This window comes from Maniola jurtina, chromosome 15 (genome assembly GCF_905333055.1).
Source record: "Maniola jurtina chromosome 15, ilManJurt1.1, whole genome shotgun sequence".
Lineage (NCBI taxonomy): Eukaryota > Metazoa > Arthropoda > Insecta > Lepidoptera > Nymphalidae > Maniola > Maniola jurtina.
Window position 1 is genome coordinate 13,320,492 of NC_060043.1, and position 26,456 is coordinate 13,346,947.

Genomic DNA, 26,456 nt, shown 5'->3' on the forward strand with positions numbered 1-26,456 from the left:
TCCAACCCTGCCTGCGTCTCGATGTCGTTTCTGTCCTCCTAATTGTGCCAACAAAGTTGGTCTGCCAACGTTGCTAAATTGGTCGCCATACAAGCACCTTGGGATCCCATTTTAGAGACTCTTGAGCCTTGACCCATTGCCACTTCAGCTACGCAACCTGTTGAGCAATGTTGGTAACTCTGGTCCTTCAACAAAAACTTAAATAAGTATAAAAAAATCAATTAATACCTACTATTTTTTTTTGTTTTACAAACACGTCCATGTGTCCATCGATAATGGCAGTGAATGCCAATGAAAATTTTTACCAATAAAACAGATCAACATAAATAAATCAAAAATTTAAATCATGTAGATACCTTGTACTTGTAGATGTAGGATTAGTGTCTGTTAGGCTGTCTCTGTGACTGAACCTCAGATTTAGGAAAAAGATTCTTCTGACAAGAGCCAATAAGAAACTCAGCAATTGCTCTTTTCAAATGGCAAAAGTTATCTTTAAGTAATAGTAGGTAGGTACCAGTGTAAAAATTTACTAATAGGTATACAGGAAACCTTACAAAATCTCAAGTTTCTAGACTAGCGAGCGGAAAAGATATATCAGTCAGTCAGTTTATCCATGTATTGTGTACATTTTCGAATATTTGGGACCGTTGTAATTATACACTAAGTAGGTACCTATATTAAGAACTTTAGTTTGTCTAGATTTAATACGCGTACAAAGTCAGAAAGTTAGGTAGTGGAAATATTCTAGATTTACTTAATACGATAACAGTAAAAAATCGGCTTAACTTTATTCTTGTTTTGGACTCAAGGTTTATTATGAATAGCGGCGTATAAACTTGTAAATTAGTATGTCAGTCCATTCAATGATCGTTTGCGCAGAGAACGGCAAGCGTGTGTGATGCAACCATCTATGTAATATTTTTACTTCAATGTGACGAGAATCTCAAATATGGCATACAGAATAATTGGCCTTATTAACCCCCGACCCAAAAAGAGGGGTGTTATAAGTTTGACGTGTGTATCTGTGTATCTGTGTATCTGTGTGTCTGTGTATCTGTGTATCTGTGTATCTGTGTATCTGTGTATCTGTGTATCTGTGTATCTGTCTGTGGCATCGTAGCGCCTAAACGAATGAACCGATTTTAATTTAGTTTTTTTTGTTTGAAAGGTGGCTTGATCGAGAGTGTTCTTAGCTATAATCCAAAAAAATTGGTGCAGCCGTTTAAGAGTTATCAGCTATTTTCTAGTTTTCCTGTATAAAAGAAGGTTACATAACCGTTAGGTTCATAATATTATGTCAATTGACAAATGTCAAGCTGTCAAGATGGACGTTGCCTAAATACATAATTATTTATTTGAAAATGATGTTTTGGAAAACTTAGATACTTTGGATCGTAGGCGCGGAATAGTCCTAGAAAATCGGTTCAGCCGTTTGAAAGTTATCAGGTCTTTTCGGTCTTTTCTAGTTACTGTAACCCTCACTTGTCGGGGGTGTTATAAATTTTTAATTTACACTTGTTTTTCTAAGTATGATTAGTGACATTTTATCCCAGTGCTACAACGGTCATTTATACGGAGCTAAGATTGAAAAGAAGAAGTTGAACTTCACTCAAATAGCCGGCCAAGTTGGGTATGCAGTGCAAGAATATGACGTGACCACGCAAGACTCGTACATCCTTAAACTGTTCCATATTCCAGGAGATAAAACTAAGCCTGTCCTGTTAATGCATGGGGCAATCGACTCGGCGGATACATTCATCATTCGTGGGAACACTTCCCTAGCTGTTACCCTCGCTAGAGCAGGTTATGACGTATGGATTGGGAACGTTCGAGGCAACAGATATGCTCGGCGCCATGTTTATTTGGATCCTGATGGAGACCTCGAGTTTTGGGACTTTAGTTTCCATGAATACGGGATTTACGACCTTCCAGCGATTATAGACTTCATTTTAGAACAAACTGGAGAAAAAAACCTAAGTGCAATCGGTCATTCGCAGGGAAACACAAATTTCCTAGTTCTCGGCGCAACAAGACCAGAATATAACGAAAAGGTGAATTTGCTAATTGCTCTGTCGCCTATGTGTTTTTTGAATAATGTGAAAAATGTTGTGTCGTTAATGATTCGCTTGTCACCTATGCTGGAATTCATTTATACATTAGCGGGACGGGAAGAATTTCTCGGTGATGACACAGCTCTCGGTCATTTATTCAGATCATTCTGTGGTTGTAAGTCAAGTTATGGCGGTTGCGCTTATGGGATCTTCTTTCCCATCGCCGGCAGTGATCCGAACGAAATAGAATCAGACTTTTTCCCCACTATTGTCGCACATTACCCCGCCGGAACTTCGAAAAAGAATGCAGTTCATATTTCACAAAATGCCATACATACAAATTTCACATATTATGATTACGGTCTCAGAAATATAGACGTTTACAATGCAAGGACTCCCCCTGTATATGATTTGAGTAAAGTGACGATGAAAGTTGCGTTGTTCGCCGGTGAAAACGATCAAATCTCCACTTTAAAGGATGTAAAACTGTTACGGAGTAGATTACCGAATGTAGTAGAATATAAAATTGTAGATCATAAGAGGTTCAATCATATTGATGCTGTTTGGGGTCGGAATGTACATAAATATCTTTTTCCAGATATTCTTAAAGTTTTAGAAACATATAGGTGATAAGAATAAAATATGTCGTGTCCCTTTACTTCGCCTGCTATTCGACGGTTTTTGCCTTCCCGCCTAGACAGTGCTTTTTATTTCAAGTCCTACTTTTAACACGACTATAAATCAAGACTATTACGAAAAGTAATGCAGTTACTGTTTTTAGAATGCCTCAAAAACTGTTTTGACTGAGCTAGGGCTAGGCGTCTCTACGTTTATAGTCTGTAATAATAATCGTCTCTGAAAAAGCGAAAGACCTATAGATTATGCCGCGAAATCATTTTGAAAATCGGGAGGCGAAGTTAGGAACCAAACTGACGTTGTTTCCATACATTTCTGTATCGATACGTCTGTCAGCGGGCTGTATCTCGTGAATCATACTAGGAAGAAACCTGAAATTTTCACAGAATGTGTATTTCTGTAGCCGCTGCAACAACAAAAACCTACTAAAAATTGCCACCATGAAAATTTAAAAAAAAAAATGTATTTTCTTGTACGCGGGTACAAAATTATTCCTGTGTGAGTCCGACTCGCATTTGACTGATTTTTAGGATTCCGTACCTCAAAAGGAAAAACGGAACCCTTATAGGATCACTTCGTTGTCTGTCTGTCTGTCCGTCTGTCCGTCGTGTCTGTCAAGAAACCTGTAGGGTTCCCGTTGACGTAGAATCATGAAATTTGGCAGGTTGGTAGGTCTTATAGCACAAGTACAGGAATAAATCTGAAAACCGCGAATTTGTGGTTACATCATTAAAAGAAAATTAAAACGTGTTTCAATTTTCAAAGTAAGATAACTATACCAAGTGGGGTATCATATGAAAGGGCTTTACGTATACACTCTAAAACAGATTTTTATTTATTTTTATGTATGATAGTTTTTGATTTATCGTGCAAAGTGTTGGAAAAATACCCGAGTACGGAACTCTCAGTGCGCGAGTCTGACTCGCACTTGGCCGGTTTTTAAAATTGCAATACTTTACTGTATAACTATAATGTATTCTGACCATTGTAACTCGGTCGGTCGGACTATTTTAGCGATAAGGCCGCCTTTTGTACATAAATCTATAATGTTATTTATATGTTACTATGTCTTGTTAGTGTACAATAAAGAATATTTTACTTTTACTTTTACCATTGAATCTTGCTAATGTGTACGGAGCCCATAAATAATTTCGACGATAAGTCAAATAAATATAAATAGCGCTACTTACTTGGAAACACGCTTCGCATTGAAAACCTTTTCTGAGGTCAGTTAAAAGTGAACTAGCTATAGGTATGTTATGACTTGTACAAGTAGGTCTGTACTCTTAGTGTACTCATATAGATATATATTATTTTCTAAGTGACTTACTTTGTAATTTTATACATAACAGATTTGAAGGTTAGCTATATCGTTTACCCTTGGATGAATTAAGCGTTTACCTAAATACAATTTAAAGTGCAACACACACGGGCAGAGTGAATCAGAAGCCAAGAACAGCCTCTTTTTAGCGTTTAAACATTAAATTATCGTGATTGATATCCATTACTTATAATTAATGTACGAGTAGGTAGCTGATACGGGCTGTACTATGTGGTTAGTCGAAATAAGCTCAAGTAGGTAGTTTCGAACCCATCGGGGTCTTTTTTCAAAGGGACTCTGCTCGGACCGAGCTGCGGCAAACCAACAAATAAACACAATTTCGCTTTTATTGTATGGGTAGTGAAGGGTTCCGTACCTCAAAAGGAAAAAAGGAATCCTTATAGGAACACTTCGTTGTCTGTCTGTCTGTCCGTCTGTCCGTCTGTCGTGTCTGTTAAGAAACCCTACTTTGGTACTTCCCGTTGACCTGTAATCATGATATTTGGCAGGTTGATAGTAAAGGAAAAATTTGAAAACCGTGAATTTGTGGTTACGTCACAGAAGAAATAAATTAAAATGTGTTTTAATTTTCAAAGTAAGATAACAACACCAAGTGGGGCATCACATATGAAAGAGTTTTACATGTACATTCTAAAACAGTTTTATTTATTTGTTTGCCTAATAGGTTTTGATTTATCGTGCAAAATCTCGGAAAAAATACCCGAGTACGGAACCCTCGGGTCTGACTCGCACTTCACCGGTTTTTTTCCGTCCTAAGAATCTCCTCTCTGTTCTGTATATCAATTTCAACCGCTTGTCAAAAAACATAAAGCTGAGTAGGTCTGTACAAGTTTAAAAAAAAACTCGGCTCCACTCCACTCCGTAGGTCTGCACCGGCTCTAATTAAATTAAGCATGCTTCTCACCGATAAATAATTAGCCATATTGTTTTTCTTCCTGCGTTTCCTCAATTTTGAGGATCATAGCTCTCCTTTGATGCAATCTTTGCTACGATCTAATATTCCCTTCTCCCCTCCAACTAAAGTTAAAGCATGTGCTAGGAGTGGGTACGCCACCATAAATTAAAACTGTTTAACCTCAAAAGTTTTGAATTAATTGACTTGTTTATTAATTGAGGAAGTTTTTGACCATCGTAGATCTTATATTGGTCATAATTCAAAAACTTCAGACGTGGTTCAAAATTAAACTGATACATTAATCATTAATTTATCCAGACCTGTTTTTCCACTGCATACATATATTATTTAATCAATGATTTATTATGTTTCATAGTTATTTAATAGCCCATAGTGGCTATTAGGTAGATAGGTAATAAATAATAATATACATAGTTCCACTACTGGACATATTACTACACTAGCGGCACGCTATGATGGCCGGTTTGACACATTACAATAGTGATGTGGAATGTCAATTTATTCTCGAACAAAAAACAATTAAGTTTTGTTTTTGTACCTGATTAAATAGGTTTAATAAAACAAAAATGTATATGTTTATTTAATTTATTTGAACGAACTGAATATTTGAAAGAAAATGAATATACATACTTTATATGCACACAAGAAACATATGAATACAAAAGATACCAAAAAAGGTGCCACAAAAGGCCATAATTAATCAGATTCGTCCATACTACTATTTTCACTGTCGTCACTGCTATCATCACATACATTAATAATTATATGTTCGTTTTCTATAATATTATCTATTTTCACATCTCTTTCATAATCTTCCCTTATTAATTTAACAGTTCTATTCACAACCTTTTCCCAGTCTCCTTTAGTCACATGTTCACAAGCTTCTTCTAATAATTTTAGCATTTTTTTTGTGGTAAATGGGGGTTCTGTATTGTGTCTTGCAGCATTAAATGGTGCAAACTGATTTTTCTACACTTGTATACATTTAAGAAATCAATTTAATAAATAAATTTTGAGTCCTAAACCTAAAACTACATTCGATAAAATTTATGAATCTCTGCACATCACTATCGTCAATAAAGTAATACAATTATTTCCTTCAAAGTCGTTATCAATTAATACGGAACTTCATGAGCGGACAAACGTCAAACCGGCCATCATAGCGTGCCGCTAGTTTAGGTCTCTTTTAGGGGACGAGGTGATGTCCGCAAAGGAAGCGGCGGAACGTGAGAGGGAAATTTTGATGGTGGTTCCCTCTCGCAGGAGGCCGACGGAGGGCAAATGACGACCTCCGGCCTCCATGAGTTGACGGCCTGCGGTTGATGAGCGTCAACCGAAATTACAGGTCAGGAGGTAGCACCGTTTTCCGGGCGCGCTTGTGAGATGGATCAGGTAGCAGCCAGCCTAGCGATGGGACCCGCCCGCCAGTTGGTGGCGGGTCAAGACCTCGGGGGAGCGCGGCAACCGTCAGTCCGTTGAGGGACACAGGTTTTGGTAGGACCAAGCCCCACATAAGCCTTCCGTTTCCCCTGACGAAAGGGGTATGCGTTCGGCATTTCCTGTTTATAAAAAAAAGGTCTTTTGTAGAGACTCCCATACGCTACGGTCTTGCGTTGCCGCCATCCAGTGGCTTCCTGTTACACGTTTGATGTCGTCATTCAACCACTAGGCTGTCCCCCACTAGGGGGTCTTCCGAAACTGCGCTTGCCGGTGTGAGGTCGCCATTCTAACACCTTGGGACCCCAACAATGCTCTGTCGTTTTTTCGAACTATGTATGTTATTTTATTTAGATGCAAGTTAGCCCTTGATGTAATCTCACCTGGTGGTAAATGATGATGCAGTCTAAGATGGAAGTGGGCTAACCTGGAAGAGGTATGGCAGTTTTCATTAAACCCATACTCCTTTGGTTTTTACACGACATAGTACTAGAACGCTAAATCGCTTGGCGGCACGGCTTTGCGTAGGGTGGTAACTAGTCACGGCCGAAGCCGTGGAAATCAAGAAATTAGTTCTAGTATCGACTAATTTGTGAGTTATAGTCGATACTAGAACTAATTTCTTTAACTGGACCCTTTCCAAGTAAAATTTGAATTTCGCGGGCAGACCCGCGGATGATGCAAATATAGTGACGTTTACGTCATACCTTTAGCTGGTAATAGTGATGTAGAACGAATGTAGTATCGACTATCGAGAACAATACGGTTATTTTATTTCAATGTATATATCCATACGTTTATATCCATACATATAAACGTGAAAGTTTATATGTATGGATGGATGGATTTATAGATGTTTGTACTCTTTCACGCAAAAACTTCTGGACGGATTTTTTTCTGCTATTGTATAGTGTGGGGTGTCAAATGAAAGAAGAGAAAATTCTGAGTTCATAAATATAAATGTACTACAACATTAAAATATACCAAGAGACAGATGTTAAGATAATGCTATTGACATTAAGATGATCGCAGTCGGGTTTAAGTTTTCAACCTTATCTTGTGACTCTATGTGTCAAATCACGAATGTCATGTCTAAAGTTCGGTTCACCATTTAAATAACAAATCTAACTAAAATCCATAGAATTAATATCCTCAAGAAGATCAACAAGCGTGTCACTAATACCTAATCTGTGCGTGTCACCGAAAGGAATAACGAATAGGATAGAATTACATGAAAACAGACGGGACATTCTAGTTATCCAATAGTTTTCTTATATTTACAAAGTACTCTGTGCCAATAGTAGCAAAGAGTATGTAATCACTACGGAAATAGTAGTTCATGAAATCATGAAATCCTCTCGTCCCGTTCCATGCACGTTGCGTTTGCAATGACCTTAAATTATCGATACCTATTTTAATTTTAATTGCCGACATCTCTATAACAGCGGAATTGTAGCAATTGTCACTGTCAAAATATTAAATATTTCAAATTGCAAAGCAGTAGCACAGACCATTGCAAAGTTACCTATCAATAATTTCCGCAATACAATATTATTCTGCAAGATGTTGAATTGAAACATGAGTTTCTTTCCTAATTCGTGTTGTGGGTAACTGACGGCTCCTAATTAGGCTTTGAGTAACCAAGTGCAGTATTTTAGTCAGTACCTACTGACGAGTCATATGCAAGTGTTCCTACGTGTATAGGTTATATAAAGCGTGGAAAACATGACTTTTCCTGAGGAAAATACGTTTATAAATGGCGATACCTCCCGTGGACGTGGCGCTAGGGCTTACACGGTGACCCAGGCATACACTGATGGTAAGTTTCTGTTGGATTTCATAGAAAAGTATTGTTTTTTTTCCGGCATATATACTACTTGCCTATGTAGGATTTTAAATGAAAGGTGAAGTATAAGAATCCGTACTTACTCTAAAGAGCAAAACGAGTAAGAATGCTATTCTTTAAGCATCAACTTTTCATTATTAGCAATAACCCATTGCTTTGCTTCCGTGGGAATTTCCAAAAATCTGGCCATATTCCTGGTTTACACTATGTATAAAGGAAATGGTCCAGCTTTCTAGGCTGGGTGTTGATAATTCAGGTCTCCTTTCATAATATCATATCCTACTTACTAGTGATCAGCCCAGGCTTCACACAGGTAGCTTATTACAAGTTTCATAGAGATCTGTAATTAAAAAATAAATATATAGCCTTTTTAGCTATAATGTAGCTTGCTACTTGGTTAAAGAGTTTACAAAATCAGTTCAGTAGTTTCAGAGATTACCCCGTAAACAAACTTAGAAACTGTAGCTCTTTCTAATAGTATAGTTATATGAATGTGAAGTATGTTTGTTGGCTTGTCCTTCATCACAGTGGAAACAGCAACAGATCTAAGGGATTTTTATTGGATATAGCTATAGACCTGTAAAGGCTACTTTTTATCCAAGAAAATCAATGAGATTCCACTGGATCATAAAAACCTGAATCCACAGGAATGAAATCACATGCAATCTATACTAATAAATAAAATTGGAGTGTCTGTCTGTAATTTCGAAATAACTACCTCATATTAAGCTCATATGGTTATTTGAACAATACCAACACTGAATCACACGTTTTTAAAATTTTTGTCTGTCTGTCTGTCTGTCTGTCTGTTTGAAAAGGCTAATCTTGGGAATGGCTGAACCGATTTTGACGGGATTTTCACAGACAAGTAGAGAATTGACCAGGGAGTAACATAGGGTACTTTTTTAACCGACTTTCAAAAAGGGAGTTGTGTTTTTCTACCTATGTACACCGAAATCTCCGAGATTTCTGAACCGATTTGCGTCATTTCTTTTTTAATCGATAGAGGAACTTTGCGACATTGTTTCATAAAAAGTTTGGAGTCCAACTCCTCAATCCTGATGCTGCAGGGGATCTGACCAATCCACGCGGGCGAAGTTGCGGGCATCAGCTAGTCTTTAATAAATATATAAGTAAGTGTCCCAATTGAAAGTCTGTACATCAATGATTGAAATTCAATCTTCAAAGTATTAAGATGAATTAAAAGTGGTCTATCTTTTAGGCCCAGTGACCATCTGGTAGGTATTTAATTAAGTACTTAATAATAATTTTGTGGATGGGTACCACAAAACAATTACAATTTGGACAAGCAATTGACTTGGTGTAACCTTACTGATTGTTAACGGCACAATGATTTGTGACCAGGCATTCATGTTTGCGGTGCTCAATCGAAGCAATTGTGGTTTATTTCTTATTTGTTAACTGTTGTATGTAGTCAAGCGTGAAGTTGTATTGTTTGCACAATATGGTTAGGTTGTGGTGGATTTTAGGTATAAAAATATAAATATTTATCGTTCCTAGATTTAAAATACTTAGCTCTATTCATTGTTTTTAGTGCCAAATATCATAAGTTAAGTTCTAACACCACATAAGTCAAAATTAGCAAGTTTAGTGGAAAACGAAAACATTTTTTTATTTTATCCAGATACAAGTTAGCCCTTGACTGCAATCGCACCTGGTGGTAAGTGATGATGCAGTCTAAGATGGAAGCGGGCTAACCTGGAAGGGTTATGGCAGTTTTTATTGAACCCAGGATTCTGTTTTATCCCAGAAAGTTTCCTTTTAATTAAAGTTCCAGGTCTTCAACTATATCTATGTAAAACATCAGATCAATCGCTTGCTCTGTTGCAACACGGTTGAATAACAAACCAGTAAACTACCAAACATACACTTTCACATTTATAATATAATAGAATATATACTAGTAAACTTTCACAAGTGCTTTTGAATCGTCAAAATAATTTACCACTGGTTCAGAATGCCATTCCTACTGAGGGTAATATAGATAGTGATGCATAGTGATTTTGAGCGAGTTTGTTATGGGCTCTTCTCAGACTTGGGCGCGTTTGGAACCCTCGTAACTTTAATTTTGAGTAACGTAATTAATTATTACCTCTATTCTTATATTGTTAAATTCGTACGATAGTACAAATTTAACAATTCCGTCCATCAAAAAGGGTACAATTGTACCTACTTTGTATATAAATGATTTTGACTTTGACTTTGTTTTATTATTTTCAGGCGGTATAAAGGCTGGAGCAGCTCATGCCGCGCGGCTCACATACGATGTGCTATCACGACGCAAAGCCGCGGAGGAGGGTGTAGCCAGGCTAGCCCGGGTTCTATCTGCACTAGACCTTACAGCTTTGGGTGTGGGCAGTACTCTGGGAGTGGGCGTGTATGTGTTAGCTGGGGATGTTGCTAAGAACTACGCTGGACCAGCTGTCGTGTTGTCGTTTCTACTGGCTGCTGTGGCTAGCGTCTTTGCTGGTAAGTTAATTGACATAATATGTATAAGGTGAATTTTGGTCCATTGTCTGCTACTATTTACATAGGATAGCCATATCACTCCTTGCCACTCCATGCCATTCGACTCTTTTAAGCAAGTTAAGCTTTTGATTCTTTGTATAAAATGTATTGTACTGTTCTTCCAGGCCTTTGCTACGCGGAGTTCGGCGCTCGCGTACCCAAGGCCGGCTCGGCGTACGTGTACAGTTACGTGTGCGTGGGAGAGTTTATTGCCTTCATTATTGGCTGGAACCTCATACTCGAGTACATCATTGGTTAGTTACATTCTTTATCTAGTCTGTAGTTTTCTTAAATAACACCTACCTAATAGTACCTACTCGACTGGAAAGCGTAGCGTTGGATGACTTTCCACTAGGTGCACAGGCAATATCAAACGAGTTGCAGTTGAGCAGGATGGTGGCATTGCAAGATTGTGGCATATGGAAGTCTACAAGAGAGCTATATCCAGCTGTGACAAAGATGACAACCTTATATCACAATTTTTTTTTTAAATCTAATAATTTATTTAGTGAAATATTACAAAAAACTTAAAGCTAGCCTTATTTGATTACTATAAAAATCATGCCCGCGTGGAATGGTGCCAAGAATACTGGCTGCATTTCCGCGCTGGACAGCCAGGCTGATCCGTTGCGCAAAAATGAGCCAGCTCTTCTGTCACAATTTATCAAATACGGCGCATAACTGAGGAGGCTTCTGCGGTAGTAGATCGGTGCGGTGCGTTTACTAATCTCTCGCGTCACGTCACACACCGCTTCCCCACACCGCTCCTGCGGTAGTGGCAGGAACCTACTCAGTTATGCATTATGCCTGTAGTACTCTTGTGTTGACAGGTGCAGCATCAGTAGTAAAAGCTCTAAGCGAATATCTAGACTCGTTACTAGATAAGGCGATATCGAGCAAGCTGTACGAGTGGATGCCGATGGATTCGCCGCACCTCGCCAAATACCCGGATCTGTTCGCTTTTACCGTCGTCATGGCCTTCTCTGGTATGTTAAAAAAAATTATTATTTTTTACTTCAAGATTTTCAACTTCCAATCTTAGTTAATAGGGTACACTTCTTACACGCTTCTTCATACAAACTTATTACGCCTATTCTTCGTTGTTCTAGATCTATAACTTATATTGATTTATGTCTCCATTATCTATGCCCATTTACATGGGTAATAGATAGAGAATAGATGGCAACCTTGTGTGTAAATATATAAGAAATTACAAAATTGCAAAACTATTTGCTTTTTGGCAAACTTTACTTAATAACCATTTCAAATGTTTTTATTTTGTTGAAAATGTTAACTAATTTGCGAAAAATAAACCTTGTTTGCAATAGCATGCCCTCAGGCTCGCTTTAAATTGACCATGGACTCTTAACCTCAATATTTTCGACTTCCAATGATAATTAAGGAATTCCAAGTGATGTATATGTGTATGATTGTTGCAGTTGCCCTCGCGTTCGGTGTGAAAGAGTCTACTAAGTTCAACAACTTTTGCACGGGTGTCAATTTGTGTGTGGTTCTGTTCGTCATCATTTCTGGATCATTTAAAGGTAAGTTTATCATTGAAAAAAATTACACGCCAACTCTTCAATATATTCTAGATGTTAATCTAGAGAAAACCTTTATTTTGTAAATTGCGTTGTTGCCTGCCTGTTAATAAAAGAAAAGTTATACCTATAGGTAGTTCCATTTATCAAGATATTTTTCCAAAACTCCACAAATTCCTAGGTGTGGTGTTCCATATTGTCCTCTACCTTCCTTCAATGCGACAAGTGACGGGTATATTTATCAATGTTTTCACCGTTCTTCGCAGCGGATACTAAGAACTGGCGGATCCCAGCGTCGGAGGTCCCTCAGGATAAGGGCACTAACTTCGGCAGCGGTGGCTTCGCGCCCTACGGACTCGCGGGGATTATAAAAGGCGCTGCCGTCTGCTTCTATGGGTTTATCGGTATGTATACTCCGTTTGACCTCAACAATCAGATAATAACATCGATGTATATGGATTAGCCTTTCCCATACAATTCCGTCCGCAAAAATACGCTTGAATCTTACGTCATCGTCATTGACAAAGTCAAAAGACTTTTGCAATTTCTCTTGACTTTTTTTATCTTCGATGGGCCCATCCATATACATCGATGGATAATAACCAACTGAATTTGTGAATTGCTACTTTAATTTTCACAAAGAATTTATTTGATGGTTTTTAGGGTTCCATTGTAAACTAAAGAACCCTTCGATATTCGGCCGTAAATACCTTTATTTCCGGCCTGCACAGTAATGTACTATTTCTTGCTAGGTTTTGACTGCGTGGCGACTGCGGGCGAGGAAGCCAAAAGGCCGCAAAAAAGTATTCCTTTTGCCGTGGTGGCCTCCTTGCTTGTTGTGTTTCTGGCTTACTGCGGGGTATCGTCCGTGCTCACCCTGATGATACCTTACTATATGCAGGTAAGTTTTCTCTCCTTCCATTATATTCTCTTGAAGATTTATGATCAATTTCCAACTATCACTGTTCTGTTCCAAATTGTGATATTATTTTCCAAGATTATTCCTTGCTAGCTATCTATACTAAATATTATAATTATTAAGGCATAAAGCTCACTGAAATGCAATTTCAGTTTCAAAGTGTTTTAACCTTTATCCCTTTTAATAAAATACATAGTATAGGTTAAATGCCTGGAAAGGGCGCTACCTCTGTCCATGTTGTAAATTTAGCAAAGTCACCAGATTAAGCGACGTCTTGATGTCTAACGACATTTTGTTTCGGTATAAAATACCTAATAGATAGATAGAAAACTTTATTGCACACAAAACATGAAATAACCAAGAAAAACAAACAAAATAAAAACTAAAAACAATTGTATGCAAAGGTGGCCTTATTACACAAAGCAATCTCCACCGGGCAACCTTTGTTGAAAGGAGAAACTAGGTGTGTTGGATAGTACTATCCTCCTAATAGCTAATGCCCATTCCCGATGGGCCGTGAAGAGTTAGCAGTTAGACAGACCCCATTTGGCATTCATGATATTGTTAACTCACACTATTCTGCCCTTCTTTCGTTAGGATGAAAAAGCGCCGTTCCCGTATGTGTATGACCAGTTGGGCTGGCCGTGGGCCAAGTACGCCGTCAGCGTGGGGGCCATCTGCGCTTTATGCTCGAGGTAGGTCCCTTCCGACCGTACTACTCAGTCAAGCTAAGTTTGCACCTCGCGTCGATTACGACACACTGACGTTTAGGTACGGTATGCGAACCGTACTGACGCGACATGACGACCGCGGGGAGGTGAGCGGGGAAGTAGGAAAGGCGCCGCATTCCAGCGAGGTGCAAACTTAGCGCGACCGAGTTATACATTCCGAAAGCGCCACAAACACTTATACAGGGTGTCCCACAAAATTGTATCAAGCGGAAGTTCTGAGGTAGAGTACTGCTAGTGCTATCCGAATCTCTCCCTTATATATTCCGCGATTGTTCGCTATGTTCCCGGAACATGCATGGGAGTGATTCGGGTACCTAGCCCCAGCGGTGTTCTACCTCTCGATTTTTGCTTGATAAAACTAGTGTTTTAGAGTTCCGTACCTCAAAAAGAAAAAAAAGAACCCTTGTAGGATCACTTCGTTGTGCTGTTTATCCGTCTGTCCGTCTGTCGTGTCTGTCAAGAAAACCTATATGGTACTTCTCGTTTACCTAGAATTATGAAATTTGGCAGGTAGGTAGGGTCTTATAGCTCAAGTAGAAGAAAATTCCAAAAACCAGAATTTGTGGTTACATCACAAAAAATAATTAAAACGTGTTCATGAAGAAATATAATTAGTATTTTCAATTTTCAAAGTAAGATAACCACAAAGTGGGATACTGTATGAAAGGGTTTTACCTGTACATTCTAAAACAGATTTTAGTTTATTTTTATGCGTTTATAGTTTTTGATTTATCGTGCAAAATGTTGGAAAAAATACCCGAGTACGGAGCCCTCGGTGCGCGAGTCTGACTCGCACTTGGTCGGTTTTTCTTATGTAAAAGAATGGTTTGTTTCCCCAGTTTGCTGGGCGCCGTGTTTCCTCTGCCGCGAATCATCTACGCGATGTCGTCGGATGGGCTTCTGTTCCAGTTCATGGGCAAAGTGAGCGAGAAGTACCAGACGCCACTAGTGGGCACCATGGTCGCTGGATTCATCACAGGTAATCTTTAACCATATTATCAATACGAAAGTTTATTTATTTATTTATGCATCATTCCACGAGACGTTTTGCGTCATCATTCCTCATACGCATGGCTACGGTATGGAACACTCTTCCGCGATCTGTGTTTCCTTCCAATGCCCCGGTTATCTGTAAACTAAGAGTGAATCTTCTAGGTTAATGCATCCCATCTTTGGCCACATCATCACTTTCCATCAGGTGTGCTCGTTGTCAAGCGCTTGCCTATAATGAATAAAAAAAATATACACTTTATTGTACCACAAAACAAATGACAGGTTACAAACAAGTGTAAATTAAAAATTTTCATCACCCCCGACCAGTGAAGGTTACAGTAACTAGAAAAGAGCTGATAACTTTCAAAAACTTGGAGTTTTCCAAACATTTTCCAAAACATCATTTTTAAATAAATAATAATGTATATCTAGGCAACGTCCATCTTGACAGCTTGACATTTGTCAATTGACTTAATATTAAGAATCTAACGGTTATGTAACCTTCTTTTCTACAAGAAAACTAGAAAAGAGCTGATAACTCTTAAACGGCTGAACCAATTTTTTTGGATTATAGCTAAGAACACTCTCGATCAAGCCACCTTTCAAACAAAAAAAACTAAATTAAAATCGGTTCATTCGTTTAGGCGCTACGATGCCACAGACAGATACACAGATACACAGATACACAGATACACAGATACACAGATACACAGACACAGATACACAGATACACAGATACACAGATACACAGATACACACGTCAAACTTATAACACCCCTCTTTTTTGGTCGGGGGTTAAAAATAGAAAACTTAGTATGTACTAATTGTTTTAGTGTCAACTGTCTGTTTCAGGTACTCTGGCAATGATCTTCGAGCTGAAGCAGCTCATCCACATGATGTCCATCGGAACTCTTCTGGCTTACTCTATGGTCGCCTCCTGCGTGCTGCTACTCAGGTATTTAAAATGATGATGGACAAAGAACACTCAATCAAAATAGGCGTCGAGATGCCTCCTCGACGTCGAGGTCAATAAACCTAGATAATGAAGGGACAAATCAATATAATATTTAGTTTTGAGCGTACAATATCAAATAACGTAGTTATCATCCTCCTACGTTTGTATGAAGAATGCACCGGCAGCACCTTAAGTAGTTTTTTTTTCTTTTTAGGTATGAGCGCAGTCAGTCCGTGCATCATCGCGCTGCAGAGCCGCTGAAGCTGTCGTTGCGGGGCGTAGTGCGACAGCTGGTCAACTTGGACGGCCACACTGCGCCCACTAGGCTCAGCTCGTCTATGGTGGCCGTACTGGTCACTTTGTACGGTGAGCTATGCCTAAACTGAATGTTGGAAAGAAGCACGCTTAACTTTATGGAAGTCCAAAGAAAAAGCAAGCTTAATTCGCTATAATCCGCCAAAAATACAATTTTGCATCGTACAATGTACAGATGCGGTATGCACTACCCCCTTCCCTGTTAAACATACAGGAAAAGCATGTCAACCATGCAAGTGTAAATACCACCATGCAAACCTCTTGACCACTTGAACCAACTTGAATCCTCAAAAACATACTCAGCCTTCATTGCACACTAACATCGGAGCATTCTCAGAAAATGTAAAGCTTACAATGCACAATTTTTTTAATTCTTAAATTTTTTTGTAAGTTGTAATAAGTAAGTAATAAGTTCACCAGTTTCGTAAATACATGTTTAGATGTAAAGGTCACACAAAAAAAAGAACAACACAACACACTTTAATGATTGACTCAAAAAACTGCCAGGTTTTTTACAATTGAATCCTCATATCCAGGAGTGTGGTGCCTGGTAATGATGAACAGCATCAACCAGCACGGCGACGCCATCTTGGCGGGCGAGGCTGGCCCCGTCACCACATTGGCCATCGGCACAGTTCTGGTGGTGGCCACGCTCTGCGCCATCTCCAGGCAACCCGTCTCTGAGAAGAAGCTCGCTTTCTCCGTAAGTATACCTTACCTATGGCACCGCAAGGCATCGCCTAGGTCTACACCGGCCATCATCATCATCAACAGATAGATGTCCACTGCTAGACGTAGATATCTTGTAGGGACTCCCACACGCCATGGTCTTGCCTCTCCTGAATCCAGCATCTATCTGTCTGTCCGTCTGTCAAGAAAACCTATAGGATACTTCCCGTTGACCTAGAATCATGAAATTTGGCAGGTAGGACTTATAGCACAAGTTAAGGAAAAATCTGAAAACCGTGAATTTGTGGTTGTATCATAAAAATACATTAAAATGTGTTCATGAACTAATAACTAGTATTTTCAATTTTCAAACTAAGATAACTATACCAAGTGGGGTATCACATTATGAAAGAGCTTTACCAGTACATTCTAAAACAGATTTTTATTTATTTTGATACATACCTAATAGTTTTTGATTAAGCGTGCAAAATGTCGGAAAAAATACCCGAGTACGGAACCCTCGGTGCGCGAGTCTGACTCGCACTTGGCCGGTTTTTTGAACGATAGGCCTATTGCCACGTCAGCTTCGCAACCCATTGAGTGATATCGGTTACTCTGGTTCTCCTACGAATCTCCCCATTTCTAATTACATTACTAGCCGATGCCCGCGACTTCGCCCGCGTGGATTTAGGTTTTTTGAAATCCCATGGGAACTCTATGATTTTTCGGGATAAAAAGTAGCCTATGTGCTAATCCAGGATATTATCTATCTCCATTCCAAATTTCAGCTAAATCCGTCCAGTAGTTTTTGCGTGAAGGAGTAACAAACACACACACACACACACACACATACAAACTTTCGCCTTTATAATATTATTAGTGTGATAGTGTGATGTGATATTATATGTGGTATGGTATATGGTACGTAGGTGCCGCTGGTGCCGTGGCTGCCAGGAGTCAGCATCCTCATCAACGTGTACCTGATGCTGAACCTGGACTACCTCACCTGGCTGCGCTTTGCTGTCTGGATCGCTGCTGGTACCTAACTTGTTTTACCTTCCTACACTAATATCTGGGCCATATAATGCGCAAGTCAAAATATGACCTGCTACAGCTTATAATACAGGGCAAGATAAAACGTAGACCTGGCCGTAGACGAACATCCCAGCTTAAGAACCTTCGCCAGTGGTTACAATATGAGGACAAGGTTACTGTTTAGGGCAGTGGTGAACAAAATCTAGTTAGCCTTAATAATTGCCAACCTCCTATAGGAGTTGGCACTGGAAGAAGAATAACACTAATATCATAAAGATAAGCATACCTAACCTATCGTACTGCAAGGCATCCCAAGGTTTGCACCTATATGTGGTCGAAATACAGACATGTATGAAGCGATTTGTCTCCTCGTTTCTAATTCGAACTGATAGGATAAGGAAGGCCCTTCCGCCATCAGTTTTACCCTCCAATTTTAAAATGGGTACCTTTAAGTCCAGAGTGTATAAGCATCTTCTAAGTAAGCACGCTCCGTCTTAGGCCGCATTGTTACTTGCTAGCAGGTCTGATTGCAACCAAGCGTTAGTCAATTAATTAAAAAAAAAAGAGGTAAAGGAGAACGACGAACTATAGAAGTCTGTATTGTTTTAATAAATAAACATTAAAGAGTTAACTATTTATTTGAAACCTATTTTGATATTGAAATAAGTACATACTTTAAAAACCGACTAATTAGTACATTAAAGCATAAATAATTGGCGCTTTAAATTAGAGGCGATTTGCTTTATTCGCTTTTTTTATGGTTCACTAATATCGATATATCGCACCATATCGATTTCAATATTGAATGCAGCTGGCGGCAAGACGACCCGATTTATATTATAAAATAATCATTAATTAATATTTCCATACAAAAGTTTGTTACTCGAAATAACTTCACTAGAATGAAAAAAGTTTTGGTTCTAAACTATTACATTTAACTAGAAAAACTTTTGAATTTTATTGAGAATCCATTTTTTAATTGTTTTACTTTGGAACTGAGGAATCGAGTTGTACTTGTCCAATATATCGAAAATATAAGGAAAAAGATAATCCTTCATATTTTCTCCCCAGATATAATCCATGTGGTTCATCGATTCCCTTTTAACTATCGTATAGTTGACGACGTTGGGTAGCCGTTCCTTCAAGGTGTCGACATCGGCTAGCACGGAAATCCTGTCATTCCTGGCAGCTAGCAAGACTATTGGCATCGTTACTCTATTTAAATCATAGTCTGGAGGAGCTGTGGAGCTGTATTGTATTAAGTTTCTCTCAGCACCGTAGTCGAATTTCGAAAATCGTCCTCGTAGTGTTAACTGGGCAAAATGATAAGAGTTCTTCCTTGACGTTGCTGAAGGAAAATTTTGTAATAAGGCATAAAAAAAAGACGGCGCAAACTCCTCGATATCAAACCCTGATAAAGGAAACAGCAATTTCATCGCACATAGGGCATAACCAAACATTGGGTTATTGCAAATCCCTTTTACTGCTTTACCGGACAGCGAGTTCCCGAAAAGTTCGTTTACACCAATTTTTTCCAAGTATGCATTTATTTCAGGAGAAATTTTCTCGATCAACGAAAGGGGTGGTGGTATATTATTCATAAAGCATACAGGCGCGAGTGCAGTCATAACATTGATTTTCTCGTTGTATTCTGGTCTAGTCGATCCGAGGACATAAAAAATCGTGTTACCCTGAGAATGACCGAAGGCGTTCAGATTTTCAGATCCTGTTTGGCTTAAAATCGCGTCTATTATAGCTGCAAGGTCGTAAAACCCATGTTCTTGAAAACTGAAGTCCCAAAACGCTGCGTCTTTATCTGGGTTAAGTTTGACGTGCTTTCTCGAGTATTTATTGCCTCGGACATTCCCGAACCATATATCGTAGTGTTGACGTGCTAGGGTTATGCCTAGAGAATTGTATCCCCTTAAGAGCCAAGTATCGCTAGAGTCCAGGAATCCATGCATTAGAAGAATTGGCAACCCTCGTTTGCCTGGTATCCGGAACAGACCCAGTATGTACCCGTCTTCGGTTGTGACTTCATACTCTTCGAGTTGGTATCCATATTTTTTTGCTAGCCCCGAAAAATTTAACGATTCACTTGCGTTGAACACTTCACACTCTTTTCCTTTAAATATTTGGTACGCAAATAAATATTCATTTGTTACTGCAACAAGTACTAAAACACCAAGTGTTTTCATTATGATTGTACTGAATTGCTGAATAAAGACCAAAATATGGTCTAATTACTTTGATAATTACTAACGAGGCCATTTAATAGAAATAGGTCATTTACTTGAGTTGACTTACATTCTACAACTTTTTAATTGTAAATTAATTTTGAACAACGTAATAATTTTTTGGTAATAATAATTATTATTAGTATTTCGTTATCACGAATGTGTCAAGTAATTCAGGTTACAAACTGTAAATAGTTAAGCTGTCTTTACTTGCCACTGGCTTTTCCTTGAGACTTTGGCTGCTTAGTAGGTTCTTGGACTAAATAGGGTAGTAATAAAATGATGTGATGTTTTGATATAATTATAAATAAAATATTAAAAAAAAATAGATTTTTCGAACTTGTTAGTATAATTAATTGTTATTAACGTCACGCTGTATGGAAGGCGAAACTACTCTATTTTAATGTAAAAAAATTGAAATATATTTGTCGTTTACGCCTTGTGACGTCAATGATCGCGTTCCGTACAGCGTAAGTTCATTTTCGGATGGAAGTTGGTTTCACAAATGATAACTACTTGTCGTATTAATTAATCAACAAAGTGATTATTTTCGTGTAATATCCGGAAGATATAGGGAAACAAATAAACTGGCATGTTTTTACCCACTACAAAGTCCACGTGATTCAATGTAGAACGAGGATTCTCCAGGTAGTACACCACATTCGGCAACCGCCTCCTCAGTATGGCAACATCAGGTATCGAAGACAAACGGTCATTTCTTGCGGCCAACAAAGCTATAGGCATAGTAATTTTGTTCAACTGATACTCTAGAGGGTTTGGAGAGTTATAAATTCTTCTGTTGACTTCAGGTCCGTAATCGTATCGCGCGAATTGTTTTCTATATCCAATCTGTAAGAAGTGCAAGATGCTTTGAATGGAAGTTCCTGCGGGATAATGTACAGCGACTGTTGGAGCGAACTCCGGCTCCAATTCTGTACGATCGAACCCCAGTACTGGAAACAGGATTCCCTCTATACACACACCATACACAATATCTGGTGAAGAACATAATTTGTGTAGCAAGAGACCAGTCGTGCTGTTATCGCCGAAGATTTCATACACACCAAGTTTCTTCACCAGCGACTCGATTAAGGGAGATAGTTGTATAGCGATGGACAGAGGCGGAGGATTGTTGTGCAGGTAAGCTATCGGCGCGAGTGCTATCAGCACATTGATTTTGGAGTTGTACTCTTTCCTTTCAGAACCGAGAACGTAAAACATCGTGTTGCCTTGAGAGTGCCCGATGGCTGATAATTTCTTTGCACCGCTCTCGTTCAGGATCGTATCAATAATAGCGGGAAGGTCGTAGAAACCCATTTCGTGAAAGCTGAACTGCCAAAATGCAGGGTCGTTATCGGGGTTGAGGATCTTGTGTCGTCGGGAGTATCTGTTGCCTCTGGTGTTGGCTAACCACACGTCGTAACCTTTGTTTGCAAGCGTGATTGCGAGGGAGGTATTCCCTCTGAGCATCCAAGTGTCAGAGGAATCCATTATACCGTGCATAAGCAATACTGGAGTTCTGCTACGCCCCGGGAGTCTGTAGACAGCGAGGATGTATCCATCTTCAGTGACTACGTCGTACTGCGTTGGTGGGTGACCATATTTCGTGGCCAGTTCTGTTGAACTCAATATAGCACTTGATAATTTTTCCGCCGATATATAACTGATTTGTTTAATTATAATAAGTACAAGTAATAAATAGAGCAAAGCAGATGTGTACATCACGGGAGGATTAAATAAACTCTGATTCGAAGACTTGAAGAGTACTTTTGATTTGAAGACTTGAGTAGCAATTTTTTTAACGAAAACATGACCTTACTTACTCGTGATTAATTATATTACATACGATATTACGGTAATAATTATGTAAAATGTTTTTGTGCCGTTTTTTCTTAAACGATTTTTTATTCCGCATCTATGAGAGCACGTAATAAATTGCGAGTTGTTTGATAAAACCTGAAAAATGAAGAAAAAAAACCGGCTAAGTGCGAGTCAGACTCGCGCACCGAGGGTTCCGTGCTCGGAACCCCTTTTGGTGTAGTTGTCTTACTTTGAAAATTGAAAATACTAATTAGTAGTAGGTACATGAACACATTCAATTTTTTTTGTGATGTAACCACAAATTCACGGTTTTCGGATTTTTTCCTTTACCTACTCGTGCTATGAGACCTATCTACCTGCCAAATTTCATGATTCTACGTCAACAGAAAGTACCCTATATGTTTATTTGACAGACACGACGGACAGACGGACAGACAGACAGACAACAAAGTGATCCTATAAGGGTTCCGTTTTTCCTTTTAAGGTACGGAACTCAAAAAATCCTTAAATACAACGTTGTATAAGCGCCAACCATACCTGCACGACCAAAGCGGCTAAGAGGCTCTTACGATATTTAACAGCGCCATGTACACCTACGCGATCGTAGCATCTGCACGTATAGATTCGCATCGCGCCTCGTACCCCGCATTCATGACGCGCGGGTGTGGCCGCAGCTTTACTCTAGAGCCTTTGGTTGTGGCAGACCTGTCAGTTGGTTGGTGGTGGTCTAATTAATCATTATTATGTGTACTAAGATAAGATATAATTACAATGTAAATTGGTTAAATTAACTTTTTGGTCAAATTGTTTAATCCCTCACGTTAATAATTCATAATTATGTACCTAGTTGCACCAACTTGTGGCACTTAAGATAAAAAACCGGCCAAAAGCGAGTCGACTCGCGCACCGAGGGTTCCGCACTAAAGAAAAAGTAAAACGATAAGAATCACTTTTGTTAACGAACCGCAAAATTAACTTTGTTTGTAGAGGTTTATTGTTAATATCAAAAAGCTATAGTAGTTAGGGCGTTCATTTTAATTTTCTTCCTTCTCTCCCACGATCATATTCGTAGAATAATGATTATTTTCACGCAACACGCGATATATATACGGGAACAAATAAACCTGCATGTTCTGACCCCACATATAATTTACATGATTCATCAGCCTCCGAGGGTTTTCGAGATAGTATACCACATTTGGCAACTGCTCCCTCAGTATGGCCACATCTGCTATTGAAGATAATCCATCATTCCTTCCGGAAAACAGAGCAATCGGCATAGTAACTTGGTCCAACTGATATTCTGGAGGATCCGAAGAGTTATAAACTTTCATATTAACCCTACGCCCGTGATCGTATCGTGCGAAAGTCTTTCTATACCCAACTTGCAGGAAGTGCAAGACGCTCAAAGTGGAACCTCCTGCAGGGAAATGTGCAGCGGGTATCGGGAAAAATTCAGGCTCCAATTCCGCAGAATCGAAGCCCATGAGAGGAAACAACAATTTATTTGCACACGTTACATAACCAGTGAACGGGATTGGACAAATAGTGTGAAGCAAGCGACCACGCGTGCTGTTATCCCCTAGTGATTCATCCATCCTAAGTATCTTGAGCAATGGAAATAATTTTATAAAGTCTGATAACGGTGGAGAAGCGTTGTGTAGGTAAGCTATCGGTGCGAGTGCTATAAGCACGTTAATCTTGGAGTTGTACTCTTTCCTTTCCGATCCGAGAACGTAAAACATTGTGTTGCCCTGAGAATGCCCGATAGCGGTTAAACTCTTTGCGTCGGTCTCGTTCAAAATTGTATCGATAATAGCTGGGAGGTCGTAGCACCCCATTTCGTGGACGCTGAAGTGCCAGAATGCGAGGTCGGTATCAGGGTTGAGGTACTTGTGACGCCGGGAATACCTGTTGCCCCTGCTATTGGCTAGCCACACGTCATTGCCGTCGTTGGCGAGCGTGATTGCCAGAGAGTTGTGCCCTCTAAGCAGCCAAGTATCGGAAGAATCCTGAAGACCATGATTAAGTAGGATTGGAATGCTATTTCCTCCTGGGAGTCGGTAAAGAGCAAGGATATATCCGTCTTCGGTGATAACGTCGTACTGTTTTGGTGGATGTCCATATTTGGTGGCCAGTTCTATCGTGTTAAACGTAGCATCTTCTGGTAAACCATCCGCTGATACGTAGACGATTTTATGGATAGTAAAAAATTCCAACGCACTTATAAATAACACCGTTATTGTGAACATCATTAAAATTACAAGTGATAATTTTATGGTACGGAGTATAAAATGTTGTTTGTATTTACCTGCCTATATACATACTTTTTCATCGTTTAGATAATTTCCTTATCTTTATGGTGTTTTTTACGCAGTAATTACTTTGTAAATGACATCAGTTTACATGTTGGATATTAATAATGGTATTAAAGTAGACCTACGAGTACGCTTACCTGGTTTACTTCTCTGACAACTACGTCCAAAAGGATCGATCGATGACGGATACTAACCAAATTGATCTGTCTCCCCGACGTGCTGTAATGAATGCTGCATGTATGCGTAGTGCATAGTGTTATATCTTGTACGATGTTACGGAACCTTTTATTGATCTGTTTTTATTTTAATAATAATTAAAAATGGAACCGAAAATGACAAGGTTCGTAGAAGTTGCAAAAACATGACTGATACCAAATATTTTAATACCTATGCAAATAATATTTAAATATACATAAACTTGATATAAGTATCAGACACAAAAGAAACGAGGAAATACATTAATTAATATATTATACGTAAATCACATAAAAATACTACCTGTTGTCTTATCTGTCCTTCGATCATTAACCTTATAAGACAAAGTAATTTCTAGCGTATTTGTGAATGGTAAGAAGATAATTTTTATTTACGTACTAGCTGTGCCCGCGACTTCGTTCGCGTGGAATAGTGACTTTTCGGGCAGCATGTACGTTAAAAATGTTCGCCGTGATTCTTTAAATTGACATAACTTTTTTATTTATGAACCGATTGACATGAAATAAACACTAAATGTTAAGTGAAGCTTACTACAATATATTAGTGAAAACCGTATCTAAATCGAATAAGCCGTTTCTGATATTAGCGTGCACAAACACACAGACAAACAGACAAACAGACAAAAAAAATATTAATTACAATTTCGGGTTCGGCATCGATATAATAACAACCCCTGCTACTTTTTTTTTATATATTTCCATTGTACAGACAACACTTTTCTACAATTTTATTATATGTATAGATTGATAAGGCACTCGAGGCGTTTAAGGGTGCCTAGCCGCTATTAAACTGATAGATTTTAGACCAAATTCACGTCACTGCTCCGCACAGCTTCGGGTAAATAAATGTACCTAATTCTCCACTCCGCTAAAGCTATGTCGCTTGGAGTGGAGAATTACATACTATTGTTCGCACTCAATGTATTTAGAGCTAGGTACCGGAGCGAGGAAACAAGATCGAGCGAAGCGGTGGCGGGTTGCCTTCGGGTTTGGTGTAGAAGGTTTAGTATAATGTCAAGTTATCAACTCGCGCCAATCCGTCACTCCGCTTCGCTTCCCTTCAGTGTACAGGCTAACTAACTTACAGTATGATAGCACACCTCCATCTTTTCGTAACGTTGATTCCAAATTTACTTTCAAAAAATTATATCGTGCCCATTTACTCAAAAATCAAGTCAGTTAGTTTGTGGCAGTTTAAACACAAAACTAATCTACACCTAAAAAAACTGTTTTTATTTTTACATATATAGCTTTTAGATATTATTAAAGAACACCTATTTTTAATTATGTTTTATATTTCGTTTAATTTAAAATAACATTTTATAGTTGCTAAGACCAGAACTTCCCAAGTTTGGGCTCGAACAGAATAATTCAGCGTTGTGGTTACATTGTGTATATTTAGCTGAGTTCAGGTCTTCTCGTTACCACGATACAAAGTTTATACACTGTTTTAGTTAAGTCAATTTTAAGGCGTCATTTTTGTAAATGATTATTGTGTTTAAGATGTCTTGAATCAGCATAAGTAAAAATGTTATTCTATTCTACTAGGAGTTGTAGCGGTTCAGCACGATGTTTATGTACGGATACAAGTATTTAGACACGGTTCTGCCCCACATGTAGTCGATGTGATTGCAGACCAAGCGAGGATTCAGGAGGTAGTACACAACATTCGGCAGTTTTTCCCTCAAAATTTTCACATCAGCTAGAGAAGAGTACCCATCATTCGCGGCGGCGAACAGAGCTATCGGCATCGTGACTCGATCCAACTGATACACTGGAGGCTCTGAAGAATTGTAAATCTTTTGATTCATTTCGCTTCCGTGATCGTATTGTGCAAACTGCTTTCTGTATCCCATTTGAAAGAAGTGCAAGGGAGTCATACTGGAAATTCCCGCAGGGAAATGTGAGATCACTGTTCGGAAGAAATCCGGTTCCAATTCTGTATTATCA

General features: G+C 38.8%; 2 protein-coding genes across 2 annotated transcripts in view; both read left to right on the forward strand.

The window, feature by feature from the left end:
- Positions 1-801: 801 nt before the first annotated feature.
- Positions 802-2,747, forward strand: LOC123872259 (lipase 1-like). Its single transcript, XM_045916429.1, has 2 exons — positions 802-974; positions 1,519-2,747. The coding sequence occupies exons 1-2, from the start codon at positions 950-952 to the stop codon at positions 2,679-2,681; spliced, it is 1,188 nt and encodes a 395-aa protein (XP_045772385.1). The 5' UTR covers positions 802-949; the 3' UTR covers positions 2,682-2,747.
- Positions 2,748-7,884: 5,137 nt separating this feature from the next.
- LOC123872258 (cationic amino acid transporter 2-like) overlaps positions 7,885-26,456 on the forward strand; it is a 42,121-nt gene continuing 23,549 nt past the window's right edge. Inside the window, exons 1-13 of the mRNA XM_045916428.1 lie at positions 7,885-8,201; positions 10,470-10,718; positions 10,883-11,011; positions 11,588-11,743; positions 12,197-12,301; positions 12,565-12,702; positions 13,051-13,199; positions 13,815-13,912; positions 14,788-14,927; positions 15,794-15,896; positions 16,111-16,262; positions 16,748-16,914; positions 17,810-17,918. Of these exons, the coding sequence (XP_045772384.1) occupies positions 8,108-8,201; positions 10,470-10,718; positions 10,883-11,011; positions 11,588-11,743; positions 12,197-12,301; positions 12,565-12,702; positions 13,051-13,199; positions 13,815-13,912; positions 14,788-14,927; positions 15,794-15,896; positions 16,111-16,262; positions 16,748-16,914; positions 17,810-17,918 (1,789 nt within the window). The 5' untranslated portion in view covers positions 7,885-8,107. The remainder of the gene's footprint in view (positions 8,202-10,469; positions 10,719-10,882; positions 11,012-11,587; positions 11,744-12,196; positions 12,302-12,564; positions 12,703-13,050; positions 13,200-13,814; positions 13,913-14,787; positions 14,928-15,793; positions 15,897-16,110; positions 16,263-16,747; positions 16,915-17,809; positions 17,919-26,456) is intronic.

Coding starts and splice junctions, on each gene's coding strand:
- LOC123872259 (XM_045916429.1), top strand. CDS start 950: ATGGCATACAGAATAATTGGCCTTA. Junction 975..1,518: donor ATACAGAATAATTGGCCTTA/TTAACCCCCGAC, acceptor AATTTACACTTG/TTTTTCTAAGTATGATTAGT.